Consider the following 15999-nt stretch of genomic DNA (forward strand, 5'->3'; position numbering starts at 1 on the left):
AGGTCTCCCCTTATTGAAATTGTGCTGATTTTGTCCTATTTTACTATTTACTTCCAAGTACTCCAAAATTTCATCCTTCATAATAGACCTGGGGTGTAGTGTATCTGGTCCAGGTGACTTATCCACCTTCTCCTTAGTAATAGAGACTACACTCACCTCTGGCCCGACTCTCTCAAATTTCTGGCACATCAGAATTTCATTCTTGCAGGAACTCCTGCCCAAGTTACTCAAACTCCTCACTTTAAACACAAGTCAATGTCACATTAGTGAAATTGAAGTGCACCACTTCCACGTGCTTAGTTTGATTCTAGAGGGCAGTTCTCTAATCAAAATTGAACTAGATTTTGTATAAGCAACCCATTTATGAACATACACCTAACCAATGATCATTGAACAGGAAATATTAGGGACAATGGGAATTTTTTTTTAAAACAGACAAATGAGACTTGCTTTCAAAATAACTTTTATTCAGTGCCAAATTGTATTGAACTGATAGGATGGTCTATTTGCCCATGATATACTCAATAGATATCACTGCCACATCTCATCAGTGCAACATTTCAAGGGAAATTCAATTCAAAAGATCACCTAAGAACACATCCACTGCTCTCAGTCAACCACCACACAGTTTTAAATCTCATGTGCTGAGAGTCAGACACCAGCCAGGATTACAAAAAAAGCATGGTTACCTGCACCAGCTAGATTCAGCTGCAGTCAGGAAACCCCCTTTACTATGGTTGTAACCAATAAACCACACTGTGTGCAGGGTTGAGCCCTTGCTCATTTCACTCAGTTCTGAGCCATTTATTCACGTTATCAACATTTTGCTTACATTCTCCATACAGAAGTTATAACCAGACTGAAATGGCTCCTGTGAACCTCTCCTGATCTTTCAGTTCTCCAGGTGTACAAGAACCTGTCCATGGTTAATTTTCTTTTATTACTGGATACAAAGTTAACAACCTACATTTGTGTCTGCACCATTGTGTACAACATTCACTGAACAAAAGTTCATTTGAACACTTTCAAAATATACATAAAATTAAACTGTGAACATGACTTATTTTACAGCAAAATGGGATGGTGCAGCAACAGTTTTCCAGCAAACTCAATAGCCGGGTGAGGTTGGCCCATTGATTATGCTACTGTTTGGGTGTACGTTGCCCGAATACTGGTGTTACTGGAAATGACCCAAACTATTCCAGACACTATGATTCACACCATTCATTTGATAAACAGATTCTGAAAAGCAGTCATTAAATCTCACCTGGATAACACAAGATTTGCAGTTGTCTGGTTTCCTTTGCTTGCAACCTGGAAAACATAACCTGTCAGAGTTTTGGTGCAGTGATCAGCAGGGTGACCATTGTTAACGGATTCCATTTCATTAACGTGTCAATGGCTCGAGTAGAAGTTGCACTGTAGTCACGTTCTTGACTGCAATGCAGCTTACAGAGGTGATGCAATACAGACCGTTCTGAGTGAGAGCTACAGAACCCAGCGGTATTACCACCGGTCTCCAATGGACATACACTGTGTCAAACATCAAAATCAAAATACATTTCAAACTAATAAATATGGGGTTGGCTTAGTGGTACAGCTTGCTGTCTCCAGCCATAGGCAAGCTGGCCATTGCACATTACATCCACAAACCTTGCCACTTGCATTGCACTTTCTACAATCGGTAGCTACATAACAGAACAGTAAGACAGGTTGTACATTTACACAAAACAAACAGAAAACACCCAACCAGGGTGACAGTGGATGAAGCAAATGCACAAACAAAAATTTCAATTTAGTCTCCCATCAGTCCCACGCTCCTCACCCAATTAATCTGCCCATAAATGGAAGGCAGCTGTGGGCAGAATTTACTTAAAACATTAGAACTTTACTTTGATCTGTGAACTGCAGCTAGGAATACTAACTACATATTCCACAGCTTCTGGAGGTGAAGGCGGAACGACAAATACTGCAAAACTGGCTGCCCAGTCTTTAGTGTTTAGAATTTAGATTTAATGAGAACATGGAAAAAAAGATGCAATTAACTGTTTGGATGAAAATTAACCCTTTGTTTTGGAAACCGTATTATGCTCTCCATATGACAAAACCTCACCTCAGGTTTAAGCAAAATAGCAGCATTGTACTATGCTGACAGGTCACCTTTTTGAGCGTGCAATTAATAGACTTGCACATTCATCTGGAAACAGCAAACAAAAAGGCTACAAAATGAGAACTGTACCAAGTTACAATATAAACAACAAAAAAAAACAAAGCCTGGAACTGGAGCATATTGTCCATCATAGAACCTGCAAAATGGCTCATTTCAAACGAACAACAGTTAAACCTCATTCCTTTTAAAAGTGGTCACATTTTGGTGAGTAGCCAGTGTCAAATTCTGTTTATCTTTCATATCAGTGCAAAACAAGTTTGTAACTAGAGTGCAGATCTTCAGTAAAGGAAGTGATGCTTTTTTTGTTTAAAAATAGCTTACTGTGTGGTTAAAGGCTCATGGTCACCAGGACTTCCTTCAGGGAGAAAACAAGGACCTGAATTGTAAATGAAATTGCTTTTACCCTCACTTTGTTCCATTCCTCAACTGAACACAGGCCATTACAGCAGAGGATCAGTGCTGGCGTAATGACACTATTGTACTGCCAAAAGCCTTCTAAATCTGTTATTGAGTTTGCAGGACAGGGGTTCTGGTCTACTTGGAACATGGAAAGGGGGCTCTTTTGGAGGTTTGCATTCTACCTGAAGAAAATCATCAATGGAACAACCCACATGTAACAATCTCAAATTGATGTGGATACACAGTATTAAATTGTACAAGTTGTCACAGCAATAACATGAATATTCCTTGTGTCTTCTCTGAATATTTCAAATAAATAGAATTCTGAGCTAAACCAATGGGCTGGGTTCTGAACACATGATTCTGTTCCTACTTATTCATGTAGGTATTATTTTTGTTCAAAGCTACTTAACATCTTATTACAAACAGATCCATGGTAACAGATTAAAGACATGAGATTCCACCTCAGATATACAATGGATCTATCACAGAAGTATTGTCCTTGTAGAATTATCAGGAAATAATCAATTTCCTTCTCAATACTGGTGAAGTCTGATGCCAGCTTTGTCCACAGGATGATTGTATATTGCAGCAGCTTCTGGCCAGCGACCACAGTGTAAAGTCTAGTCCATGGATTCAACTTTCACATTCAAGTCACTCCCAGGCTTGGGTTGGGAATTCATTGACATCTGTCATTACCTCAATTGGTACTTCCTTGTGATTGTACATCAACTTCAGCCTCATCCTCAATGGGTGCTTCAAAGGCAAAAACAACACTTTAGATGAGACCCCAAGTACCTCACCTCATTTCCAGGAAACTTCAGTTGAAAGTGAAGGTTCTCTCCACAGTATAAACAAGTCAATGTTTTATGACAATCCCAGAAGAGCAGATTACAAGGCAAGGCATCAAGCTCAGTTGCCAGTGGACCAAATAGAACAAAGCCACAGTTCCTTCCAGTTTTATACAAACTCAACTGAGAAGCTGTTGTAATAGTTCAAGGACCCAAAATCACAGCCATTGTGTGGGCTGGAATCTTGCTATGTAATGATGAGATAATCTATTTTGATAATATTAATGGGGGGGGGGGGGGAATTAAGTACAGGTCAGGACATCAGTGATAACACCGCTGCTCTTCTTCCAATGCGACACATCTTTATCCCTACCCTTAAGCAGGGAAGGCCTCATTTTAATGTCACATCCAGCATGGGACTGGAGTGCCAGATTGGATTCCGTTGAAGAATATCAAAGAGAACACTAATAGGCTAACAACCTGGGACACTTTTTCTGTTCAGTATTCATTGGGATACAGAGGTTCATCTCAGTGCAAGACACAAGCTGATCGCCATGGTTGCCTCTGCTCTCATCTCTTCCTTCACACCATGAGTGTAAAATTACACAACAGAACAATTCCACAGATAAGGTTGAATAAAATCATGGTGCCACTCCACTCTTGACGAGTCCAGAGCCTTTGAAAAGTGTGGATATTGAAAGAAACATGCTCAGTGATATCAAAACTGAATGCTGGAAGCATCTGTGGAAGCAAAGCGTGCAAGTCGATGTTTCAGTCGAGACCCTGCATCAGGACTGCGAGGGAACAGCAAAAGTTTGTCAGTAGGTAGCAGTATGAGGTGGGGGGGGTGATAGATGCGGGTATATGATAGGTGAAGGCACATGGGGAGGGAACGATGGGCTTATGGAACCAGATGAGTAGGGGATGGGAGGGATAACAAAGCAAGAAAAAAAAACTAGGTTGGACAGATAGTGTATGTGGGAGGATAGCACCATTGCTACAACTCGCATTCCACCTGGGTAGCTTACAGCTCAATGGTATGGACACTGAATTTTCCAATTTCAGATAACCCACACCCCCAGTGCTCTCGTCCCCCACACACTCACCTGTTCATTAAGTTCTCTTCTCCCTTTGTTCATCCCTTCCATCCACTCCCCTCCACCTGGTTCCTTTGGCCATCATCCCTCCCCATCCAGTTCCACCCATCACCTACCAGCCTCTGTCCCATCCCCTACATCCTACTAGCAATCTTTCTTCAGTCCTGTTGCAGGGTCTTGACCCGAAACATTGACTTACACCTTTTGCTCCCATAGATGCTGCTCACCCCACTGAGTTCTTCCAGCATTCTGTTGTTTTGTTTTAGATTACAGCATCTGCAGTGCCTTTGTCTTCACTGATATCCCCCCATTCCGCTGCTGGTTGCTATGTGGGGGACATCATGGATGAAGACAACAGTCCTTCAACAATGTGGGGTGAAGCAGTGGGGGGGCAAAAATCGAAGTGGAAACATCGGTGTTCCAGGTGTGGTACAGATGCTCCATTATTTTCAAAATAACTGAAACAGGAAATTGTTATTCAGCAGGTTAGACATCCGTGATGGTGGAGAAACTGGTTGACGACTGTTCATTAGTAATAACAAACACTGCCATGTGGCTGGTTTTCAGCAAATAGAGGTAACAATGGGGAAGAATGGAATGGGAAGAATGGAAAAGGGGGCCCACGGGGGGGGGGGGTTTAAAAATCGCAAAGGGATAATCCTCTAAAACAATCAAGGTGAATGAGGTTGAATGGGTGTGGGGGTTTGGTGCCTTTCCCCAAAACAAACCTAGATTTGATTCCTGCAATGGGGGGGGGGGGGGGGGGGGGGGGGGGGGGGGGGGGGGGGGGGGGGGGGGGGGGGGGGGGGGGGAGGGGGGGGGGGGGGGGGTGGGGGGGGAGAGTGGTGTGGGGGATTCTAGTGAAACAAAAGATTAAGTACACTGAAGGAAAAGTGTAGAAAATCACCATTTGGACACCAGAGAAAGTGGGAAGGTAAGAGGTTATCTACTGTATTTGCATTTGAAGTTGTCATGGGAAGAAACATTGGAGGAGAGGTCCAATATACAGAAGGAACAGTCCCTTTGGAATATTGAAGGAGGGGAGGGCAGGGGTAGGTGTGGTTGGTGGCATCTTCACCCCAGAATGCACTGTAAAGCCAACTGAATAGCTGAACTCAACTCCTGGAGGCAGTAATTTGACTGAAGATGTTTTTCTACAGATAAGGAGATACAGGTGGTTGGCCAGGGAGGTTCTTGCAGAGCATTTGACTTTGCACTCCTGGTTCTTCAGACGGGAAAAAAGGGAGTCATAAACTACTGACAAGGGCTGATCAAAGGATCAGTTGGCAGTTCTACAGTAATGGACAATGATTTTCTTTGGTTTTCTAAATACCCCAAGCACCTGGGAAATTACAGTCCAGAACCATATATGGACCAACTAAAACAATGTGCAACTGGTTGGTATGACTGGAGATGGAAGTAGGGCCAGTTTTAGAGTATTTTAGTTAATATGTTTAAATAGGGTTGCCACTTTCAAGGGAACCATGAATTGGGCGCTTGCATACATGGAAGCTCAATTCAGCTCATGACCAAGATAGATTATGTATAAACTTTTACAATTAGTCTTATTGAGAATAAATCAGTTTGATTTAAGTTAATAGGATCAGGACTCTTTGATTGGAGTAGGAATTTTGAAACACTAGGGTGAAGGGAATCATTGAGGAAAAAGACCTCTCAAAAACCAATGCGGAAGGTGGCATCATCGAAACTGATGTACTGAACACAAACTTGGAGAATGGAATACCTACAAGCAGTGGAATGTAACTGTAATCAAGAGAGCTGTGGGATTCAGTGGGTTTAAAGTAGAACTCCTTTGAAAAAGTAGGAAAGTCAAGAAAATGAAAATTCAGAAGTGGACTAGATGGAGAAATATAGAAATCGGAAGCAAAGTTTTCCATTTTGGGTTAAAACGGGAACTAATCTGACTCTGGCTTTCCAAAGTATTTCCTGTACTTCAAACAAAGGAGGGAATGGGTAGTGCTGCAGCAAAGGATGTTTAAAACAGTCCATGGAAAGGCAGGTATAGGTTGGACCCTGGCGTTCCAGCAGCAACTCCTATGTTAAGTGGAGTCAAATACAAGCTGTCCTAGTTGGGGATAGAGGTGTACAAATTGGATCCAGGGCCCCAAACACATTATCCCACATTAACAGGAATTTCTTTGCCTTTTTATGCAACATACTACATGCAGTACTTGCAACACAGTCCCTTTTATACCGAAGAAAAAAATTAGTTTAAGTGACTGCTTTGGAGGGAACATGACCTTCCAAGTCACCTGCCATTTTAATTGTAACCCCTCTGACTTTTGTCTCTAACATCTCCTACAACATTGCAACACATGTTTGCGGAATGGCCCATCTTCTGATTGGACACTTTACACCCACTAAGAGCCAACAGTGCATTTTGTAAAAGAATTTCAGACCATACTCCCTGTACCCATTTCATTGGAATATGTTATTAGTAATGATTCTGCAATTTCTATTTGCATCTACTACAGATTGATCTTTACTTGTCCTCTTAGCTGTTCAATAGAGGTGAAACATTTTGTCTTACTCAGGTCCCTTCCCTCACCATTTTTTCTGCTCCTTTAGTTCTGTAGTTCCTTAAATCCTTATCATTTTTCAGACATGAAGATCACACTCAAACATCATTATCTTTCTCTCCATTGATTCTACGATTTCTAGTTTTTACAGGATTTGCTTTACCTTCACTTCATTGGTCCTGTAAAAGCCCTTCAAAGCTGCACTCCAATATAAACATGTGAAGAAAAGCAATTACAAAGACATTTATGTATTTAACAATAGTGTTCCACATAAATGAATAACAGGTGATAGAGCCATTGAGAGAAACTTATACTTTTAAATAAGACATACAAACAGGTTGCAGGGCTGAGAGTTGGCAGGGGACAGGTGGTGATGGTAAGGAGAAAAGACCAACCTTTTGGGAATTGAGAACTCTCATCAGCTGCGTGACTGCTCCAGAATTCCTAGCAGGAATGATGCTGCCACTGGGAGACATCAACTGTAATTGGAAAGACTGCAAGACAGAGATTGGGTATGAATGACACACTCTCCTTTTCATTCATGCCCACCCCTCTCATCCCTTTTGTTGGAGTACTAGGTTATTAGATGAACAGATCCCTCAACAGCATAAATTTAAGTTGGCAGCTATAAATTAATTCACCAGAGTAAATCACAAATGTGCCCTTCACTTGTGTCTGAACAAGCAGGGTACTACAAATGCATCATGCTTTTCTTCTTCCTACCCTAAGAATACCACAGCACGCTTCAACAGAGGGGTCTCTGAAATGTCTCTGTGACAGATCCCTTAACTGCACCTCATCTATTTTCCGTACCTCTGACCTCACCCCATCCTTGACAAAGCAAGGGTAGAGTTCCCCTGGTCTTCACCTACCACCCCACCAGCCTCCACATTTAAAGGATGATCCATCACAATTCCTGCCAAGTTCAACAAGTTTGCACCACCAGTTGTACCTTGCTCTCCCCTTTCACCATTTCAAAAGGGACCATTCTCTTTGTGGCTCCCTAGTCTGTTCCTCCTCCTCCTCCTCCACCACCCTCTCCCCTTCTTAGGGGCACCTTCCCATGCAACCACAGGAGGCACAATACCTGTCCCTTTCACCTCTTCCTTTCCCATCCAGGGACCTAACCAGATATTCCAAGACAAACAGCGATCCACTTGCACTTTCTCTAATCTAGTGTATTGCATTCACTGTTCACAATGTGGTCTTTTCTACATTGGAGAAACTAAACAGATTGAGTGATTGCTTTGTGGAGCATCTATTGTCTGCAGGGGTGACTCAGAGCTCCTGATTGTCTGCCACTTTAATTTTCTAGCCCACTCCTAGTCAGACCCGTTGATGGCCTCCTGCACTGTTACAATGATGCTCAATGTAAGCTTGAGGAACAGAACCTCTCCTTCCATCTGAACACGCAGAAGCCTTCTGTGCTCAACATTAAATTCTACAGCTTTGGATAACTCACTTGCTCTGCATCAGAAATGTACAGTTTTACTGCAAGTCATGTGATTTGGCTCAGTTTTCTGTTAGTACAGCCTGACCTGCTGAGGTCTATATCCTTGCGTTTTGCTCATTCTCACATGCTTGTATTCTCACTCAAATTGTTTTTGTTCCCATTTCTCTTTAATTGCCCCCATCAACCAGACGGCCACGATAACTTGTCACCATTGCAACCCTGACCTCACCGTCAGAAATTCCCTTTGTTCTATCCATCCCTCCCTCACACTCTCTGCAACTTCAAACTAGTTTTTTTTTCCCCTCAGTTCTGCTGCAGGGTCTTTGACTTGAAATATTATCTCTCTCCACAGATGCTGCCCAACCTGCTAAGTGCTATCAGCATTTTCTTCTATTACAGCAGAATGCCACTCCACCTTGTGGCTGTACAGCTACCATACACAAGACTATGGACGTGCAGCTAAATGCTGTCATGGGAATGGTGTCAGGAATTATCAAATCTATTCTGCCTGGCTTCTGGTGTGGTCTCATACAGGCCTGTCTGCGCATTCATCGTGATAGTAAGATGCAAAAAAAGAATTGTGAGCAATACTGATCTGTGTAGGAAAGTCAGAAATATCATTGCACATTCTAGAACAGTAGTTAAAATTCCCCACAGTTGATAATTATTATGATTCTCAATAATGGATAATGAGATAGAATGAAAAAACACTGAGCCAACAGTAGAGGTCCCTGTTTGCAATGAACTTCAAACAGAGGACAGTGGTTAATTAAATTCATGTAGGGTATCAATATTGTGGACGCATGTTGCACAGGTGAAAGAGGAGATGCAATCCAAGGCTCGATTGCAAAGAGTTTCAGGTATGGAACACATCACATCCATATCCCCAGGGATTCCCTGTGGGAGAGGACTCATTTCTCCACTCAGTATATCAAAAGGCCTTCAAGTTGATACTTAGACTAGACATTTCATTTTAAGTACATCATCCTGCACTAAAGTGTTGAGGAATATTCAAAGGATAATAAGGTCTTATGCCCTTGCTTTCCCCAATCTAAAATATGGGGTAGAAGCTTATTCCTAGACACTTCAAACTCCAATGGGAACAGTTCACCATTGGGAACCATGAGTCATACTTTATACCCACTGGCTTTTATGTACTTTTAATGTAGTAAACAGTTGCATGGAGCTCTTCAGAAGTATTATGTAAAAGTGTACAACAAAAATACAGACATGAGGAGGGCCAAGGAAATGGGTTTTCATGAGCATATTGGAAGAGGGAGAAAGAAAGTGCAAGGAAGAAACTTCAAAATACAAGGTCTAAGCAACAAGCCAGGTGTCTGAAGAGAAAGGAAGGTGTGCAAGGGGCAAAGAATTAAAGTTTAGGGAGAAGGGCTCAAACAGTGGGAAGCCATGATGGGATTAAATACATGTAAAATGTTAAACTGGAGGTGAATGAAGAACAGGGGTGATGGGGAAAATAGGAGATTGACTATAGCATAGTTTTGAACAAGTTGGTTCATGGAGAGTGGAGCGCCAAATGGGTATGCATCAAAACAGTTAGTCCATTCATCTTTGTCCAATGTTTGAGCAAAGTTATGGAGTAAGTGGAAGGATTTGAAGAGGGTGTGAGACAAAGGATTAGCTCAGTATCAAAGCAATCTAAATTTAACACAAGTGGTCTTGAAATGGTATCATTTCCATGACAGGTTGGCGTCAGTTGGAGGGGCATCTGCAAGTGGCGGTTCCCACATGCCCGCTGTCTTTGTCAGTCTTGGTGGCAGAAGTCATGGGTTTGGGAGGTCCTGCAATACATTTTGATGATTCACTCCACTATGATAGAGGAATCATTAGTGTTTACAGTGGTTCATGGGGTGTGAACCAAGTTAAGATTGTGCGAGTATGACTACATCAGACTGTAGTTCAAATCCCTGGAATAGCTCTCCTAATATTTATGAGGAAGACCTTCAAGTCAGCTGCACTGTTAGCAACTTTACCATTTAGGTCAATAATAAGTAGGAGTGGCCTGTCCAGTTTTATTCTCACCCTGTTAACTTGGGTGTTCGGTATAGCTTGCTTGGCCATTTCAGAGTGCAATTAAAAACCAACCACATGGTAGATTTGGAGCCAAACAGAGACCAGACTGGGTAAAGATGACAGATTGTGAACCAGTTGGGATTTTACAAAGTGGTAGCTTTAAGTCATTATTGAGTCACATTTCATAAAGTTTAAATCCAGAATATATTAAAAAAAACGTAATTTAAATTCCACAGTTGGTGCAATAGGTTTTGAATTCGCTTCCGTGAACTGTTAATCCAGGAAGTGAAACCATCTGCACCCAAAGAGAAGGAACCATTTATAAGCATGTTGGGGGTGGGGTTAAGGTCATGGCAATTAGAGGAGGGTCTGACAGACAAGAGGGCATAACGGGGCATGGGAGAAACTAAATACTTGGATTGAAAGCTTTGTGGAAAGATGAGGGTCGACGATCTCAACTCTTTTGATGAAGGGCATAATTATGACATTGGTGGAAGTATCAGCACACTACTATCTCCAGTCTCAATGGCACTCACTAGCCAGGAGGAAAAAAGTAATCTCCCCCCCTCCCCATGTGTCATACCAACCTCTCAGCTCAACTTACACTTTATGCATGTTGATCACCTAAACAATAGATAACCTACCCAAAACTCACCTTTGGTACAGCTGCTTGCAAAACAAAGTTGCTCATATCCACCTCAGTGGAATTTGATGCACGCAGGGTAATGAATAGCATATTTGGGTTTGCTTTGGAACGTTCAAAAGAAAACTCTATTTTCAGCCCATTTTGATTGAATGCGATGATGGAAGGTATACCTGGAACAAATAGCATTTCTTAATTGAATTTAGATATTCTAAAGCATTGAGCTTCTATTTATATAATGTCTCATCAGATCTCCAAAGACATCCTAAAAATATAAAATTAGATATCTTTATTAATCACATGTACATCAAAACACAGCATGAAATGCATCTTTTGCGTGGAGTATTCTGGGGACAGCCTGCAAGTGTTGGCACGCTTCTGGCACCAACATAGTATGCCCACAACTTCCTAACCCGTACATCTTTGGAATGTGGAAGGAAACCAGAACACCCAGAGGAAACCCATGCAGACACGGGGAGAACGTACAAACTCCTTACAGACAGTGGCCAGAATTGAACCCGGGTCACTGGCGCTGTAAGAGTGTCATGCTAACCGCTACGCTACCATGTCTGCCTTCAAATTCAAAGAATTTCTTTTTAAGGGCAATCATATATTCAATGTGACAGCCATTTTACAAGACAGCAAGGCCCCACAGATATTCACATTTCCTTACAAGAGGCCATTTGGCCCATCAAGTCTATGCCAGTGCTTAAAACATTGTCAGTCCTGCTGCCCCACTTGTTTCCCTGTAAGCTATTCACTTTCACCCATTCACATGCCTATCAACCACCCCAATTCTCCTGCCATTCAAATAAACTAGGGACAAGTTACAGTACAAACTCCACACTGACAGTATTCCCAAGTAGGGATCAAACCTGTGTTGTTGGAGCTGTGCAGAAGCAGCCCTAACTGCTGCACCACTAAGATGGGCATACATTTGGCCTGTGGCTTGGTGGCATTGAGAAATATTGGCCAGGATACTGGTGGAACTTCTACGCTAAGTCATGTTTTGGTACCTCCAATATTCACCTGTACAGGTGAAATGTTAAAACAAAGCCACATTCATCTGATGAATGCTGTCTTCAGCAATGCAGCACTTAGTGCCATACTGAAATATCAGAACTCAGAATCACAGAGGTTCGGTTTGGAGCATGAACCTATGTCCCAACTCAGTCAAGGGTTCTGGTAGTGAGCTAAGCTGATACTCAACACATTAAACACCCAAAGTACTTGTAGTTAAGAAACCTTAACAATGAAACATACCGTTAAAAGAAAAATATTTGGAAAATGAGCAGTGTCAAGTAATTTTATACAAGTATAATATTAGAGCATCTTTAATTTTCTGTCAATATTAAAAAAGTTATATTTCTCCATCACAAATTCTCAATTAACAAGCTGGACAGAAAACAATTTTCTAATTTCATGACTTATTACCCCAAAATGTTCAGCAATACCAGCAAGCCAATTTATTTATACTTTCAGGTTTCCTTCCTCCTTCTCCAGAAAGAAGAAACGCTTATGCGGGACAGATGTCACTTAGAGAAGTATCCTTACCAGAACGAATAAGTTCAATTATACTGGTTGTTGAGTATTAAAGCTAAAACCAAATTGTGCCAGCATTTTACTTACTTTTTGCTTCAGTTCAGTATAAATTTCAGTGCAAAGTAAATAAACAATGGCTCCTATGAATTTGGACCCATTGTTTTAAAAGTTTCAAAGTGGATCCTGATAAGAGTGAAATTGGATTTTTGTGGCTAGTAACAAAGGAATTTCTATATCCTTCCAAGCTGCATTCACAAATTCAGATGCCAGTGTTCAAGAGCAGTTTTTGAGCTAACCATACCCAGTACTCAGTTTGCTTTTCTAAGAATTCTGTTCCTTAGTTTGGTTACAATGACAACTCCAACATCATCTAAAGGTGCTGCTTTTTCAGAATGAATGGAAATTTCACAATGTGCTTACGTCATAACCAGCTGGAAAAAGATGGCAAACCACTATTTTTGTACACTTTGTTCCAGTATGGGGTTTACTGCAGCTTACCTTGCTTTAAACTGGAAGCATTCTGAAAACTGGGAGCAGCAATACCATCTGGGACCAATTGTGGCTGCCCAGCTGACAGACCTGATGACTGCAAATCTGAAATACATCATAGAATGAGAAAAAGTAACCATTTGGCCTTTTTTTAAAAAAAAATCTTGTTCATTACAACTCTACAAAGCTGTTGTTAATTCTTTAATTGTCCAGGGTAATTTTGTTTTTTTAAAATCATTTTTCTCTGATACTACATTTAAAATTAAGGAACTAACACCCCAGACAGATTAGTTAAGCATCGAATAATATGCTGCATCAATAACCCAATAATTAGGTTGCCTAGAGCCTTCGGGAACTAGCTGAGTCAACAAGACTAAGTAGGGCTAGATTTTATCCTTCAGCTGAGCTACAGGGTGAGGCTTTATCATCCCTGGGCTAGGGAAGAAGGAATGTGTCTATCCTGTGACCTTGCTTAGAAATGGATGAGACTGAAGAGGTTACAATTCTTTTCTCAAAGATCTAACAGACACTATCAAAGCTCACCTACCACACTACGAAGAGACCACATAGCTTATTTTTCTACAGAATGCTACAGTGCTTCCCAAAAATAGCTAGCAGTGTCAGGATGTTGCAGTATTATGCTTTAGTAATTTAACTAGGAAAGAAACTTTAGGTTTCTGAACAGATATTTCATGATGCAAAAAAAACTGCTGGAGGAACTCAGTGGGTCAGGCAGTATCTGTGGAGGCTAAGGGATGGTTAACGTTTCAGGTCAAGACACTGAGGACTGACCCACGGAGTTCTTTCAGTCACGTTTTCTGCTCCAGATTACAGCATCTGCATTCTCTTGTCTTCAGGAAGTTATTTCCTTCTCCAACAATAGTTTCGTGATTTAGTTCATATTCTAATACTTCAAGGCTCACCACACTAAGTATTTAAACATCATTTTCACAACTCCAAATTTGAGGAGCAGTACTATGAAGTGCCTTTGAAAGTTGATGGATCACTGCAAAACCTCAGACTCCTCAACATCTTTCAAGAACAAACTGCCACCATCCTAATCTATGTGCAACACACAAGGTACTGGAGGAACTCAGTGGATCAGGCAGCAACTATGGTGAGAAATGGACAGTCGATGTTTCAGATCAATACCCTTAATCTGGGCACTTTTCCAGATGAAGGGTCTCAACCCAAAACATTGACTGTCAAATTCTCTTCATAGTTGCTGCCTGACCCACTGAGTTCCTCCAGTATTTTGTGTGTTGCTCCAGTCTCTTGTCTCCATCCTACTCTATGTAGCTGATGCCTTCAAGATATCAAGGACATTTGGATAAATATTCCAGTGCTTACACCCACAGAACAATTTGTTTCTAAAAAGCTCACTCATCTGCTAAGATAGTTTGAAAATAAGTCATTATAATTGGGTTTATTATGAGCATGAACAGCATGTTATTCTCCCTTTTAATAATCTTTTATTTTGGGTCCTCCATATTAAGTGTTAGCTATGCTGTGCCTCCAATAGAACAGAGTACTAGAATTTTCATGGGGTGCTGATGGTACTGCAGTGAGCCATGGGACTTAAAAATTCTGTTGATTCTAGAGGGAAACCGACACAAGTAGTTCAAAGTTCACAAGTCCCGAGAACGGGAAGGAGAGTAATAATTCCACTTTTAATTTTAAGCCCTAGAGTGATCTCCTGAACTCACCAACCAGCTCCAGCTCTACAATTCCCCCAAGACTGTCCATTTGCCTCTGGCATTCAGTGCAATATCCTTCCATTCACTCCACTGGCTTTTAAGATCCTCCAACTGGAATTTTGCTCTGCTACTCTCCCCCTTCTTTCTCTTAAAAGCCACCCTTCAAGAATCATTCTTACACATTATTTCTGGTCACCACTCATAAGAGAAAAAAAAATCTTATTTATTCAGCATTTATGTCATCAACTGCATACTTGTCCGACAAATGTTTGCTCACCTGGCACGTTTAATCCATCCAAAAGATCCAGCAGCTCTCCCCTTGTTTGATGTACTTTGCTTTCTTCAGGCAGTGATACAGCTGGCTTGCTGTCATCAAGCAGATCCAGCAAATTGTTAACCTGAAATAGCCCATAAATGAATTTAGCACACAAGGGTAGCATGGAAACAAATGAACTGCGCAGTTTGTCATTTTGAACTAATGAGCCCTACCACTTGCACTAGACTGGTACACTCGTCTTATTCTATTGCCCGCTTGTATGATAACCATGGTCTGTTGTGCAGACTTATAACACATCGTAGTGAAAGGGCACATATTTGTTGGCACTTAATGGGGATCATATTTGGTGAACTTGTTGTAAAAATAGCAAGGTGGTTTTTTACACAATTTTATACCACTTTTCTATCCATGAAATGGAGCTGTCTTGTTCTTGTAAACAAAGGGCTTATTTCCATATAGATGCAGTCAGGTTAGTGTTGGTAGCTTTATCAGTTAATGTATTGGGTTGCTTTGAAAATTAACCTTGCCACTTTATTAATAAAAAAATTCTAATCATACTCATTTTCAGGACCTGGGCATTACCCTCAAGGTGCTGGCACCTTCTTGAATTGCTGCAGTCCTCCTCACAAAGGTACTTACACAATGTGTTGGGTATGGAATTCTAGGTTTTGGCCTTAACCATGATAAAAGCAATACATTACCAAATCAGGATGGTGAATGTCTTGGAGGAGAACCTGCAGGTGGTACCCTGGTCCTTCTCCCAAACTTGCAACCTGTGGTACCAAGGTGTTGCAGGAGAAGCTTGGGCAAGCAATTGCAGTGCAGCTTGCACTGCATCCACTGTGCGCCAGTGGAGAAGAGAATGAA

At 41.4% G+C, this 15999-nt stretch overlaps 1 protein-coding gene across 1 annotated transcript in view; it reads right to left on the bottom strand.

Annotated features, from left to right (window-relative positions):
• Positions 1 to 464: 464 nt before the first annotated feature.
• Positions 465 to 15999, bottom strand: part of LOC127579063 (AP-1 complex subunit gamma-1-like) — a 100998-nt gene continuing 85463 nt past the window's right edge. The window contains exons 19-23 of the mRNA XM_052031699.1: positions 15133 to 15253; positions 13168 to 13263; positions 11140 to 11300; positions 7393 to 7491; positions 465 to 3325 (exon numbers count right to left, since the gene is read on the bottom strand). Coding sequence (XP_051887659.1) covers positions 3224 to 3325; positions 7393 to 7491; positions 11140 to 11300; positions 13168 to 13263; positions 15133 to 15253 — 579 coding nt within the window. The 3' untranslated portion in view covers positions 465 to 3223. The remainder of the gene's footprint in view (positions 3326 to 7392; positions 7492 to 11139; positions 11301 to 13167; positions 13264 to 15132; positions 15254 to 15999) is intronic.

This window comes from Pristis pectinata, chromosome 16 (genome assembly GCF_009764475.1).
Source record: "Pristis pectinata isolate sPriPec2 chromosome 16, sPriPec2.1.pri, whole genome shotgun sequence".
NCBI classification, from domain to species: domain Eukaryota; kingdom Metazoa; phylum Chordata; class Chondrichthyes; order Rhinopristiformes; family Pristidae; genus Pristis; species Pristis pectinata.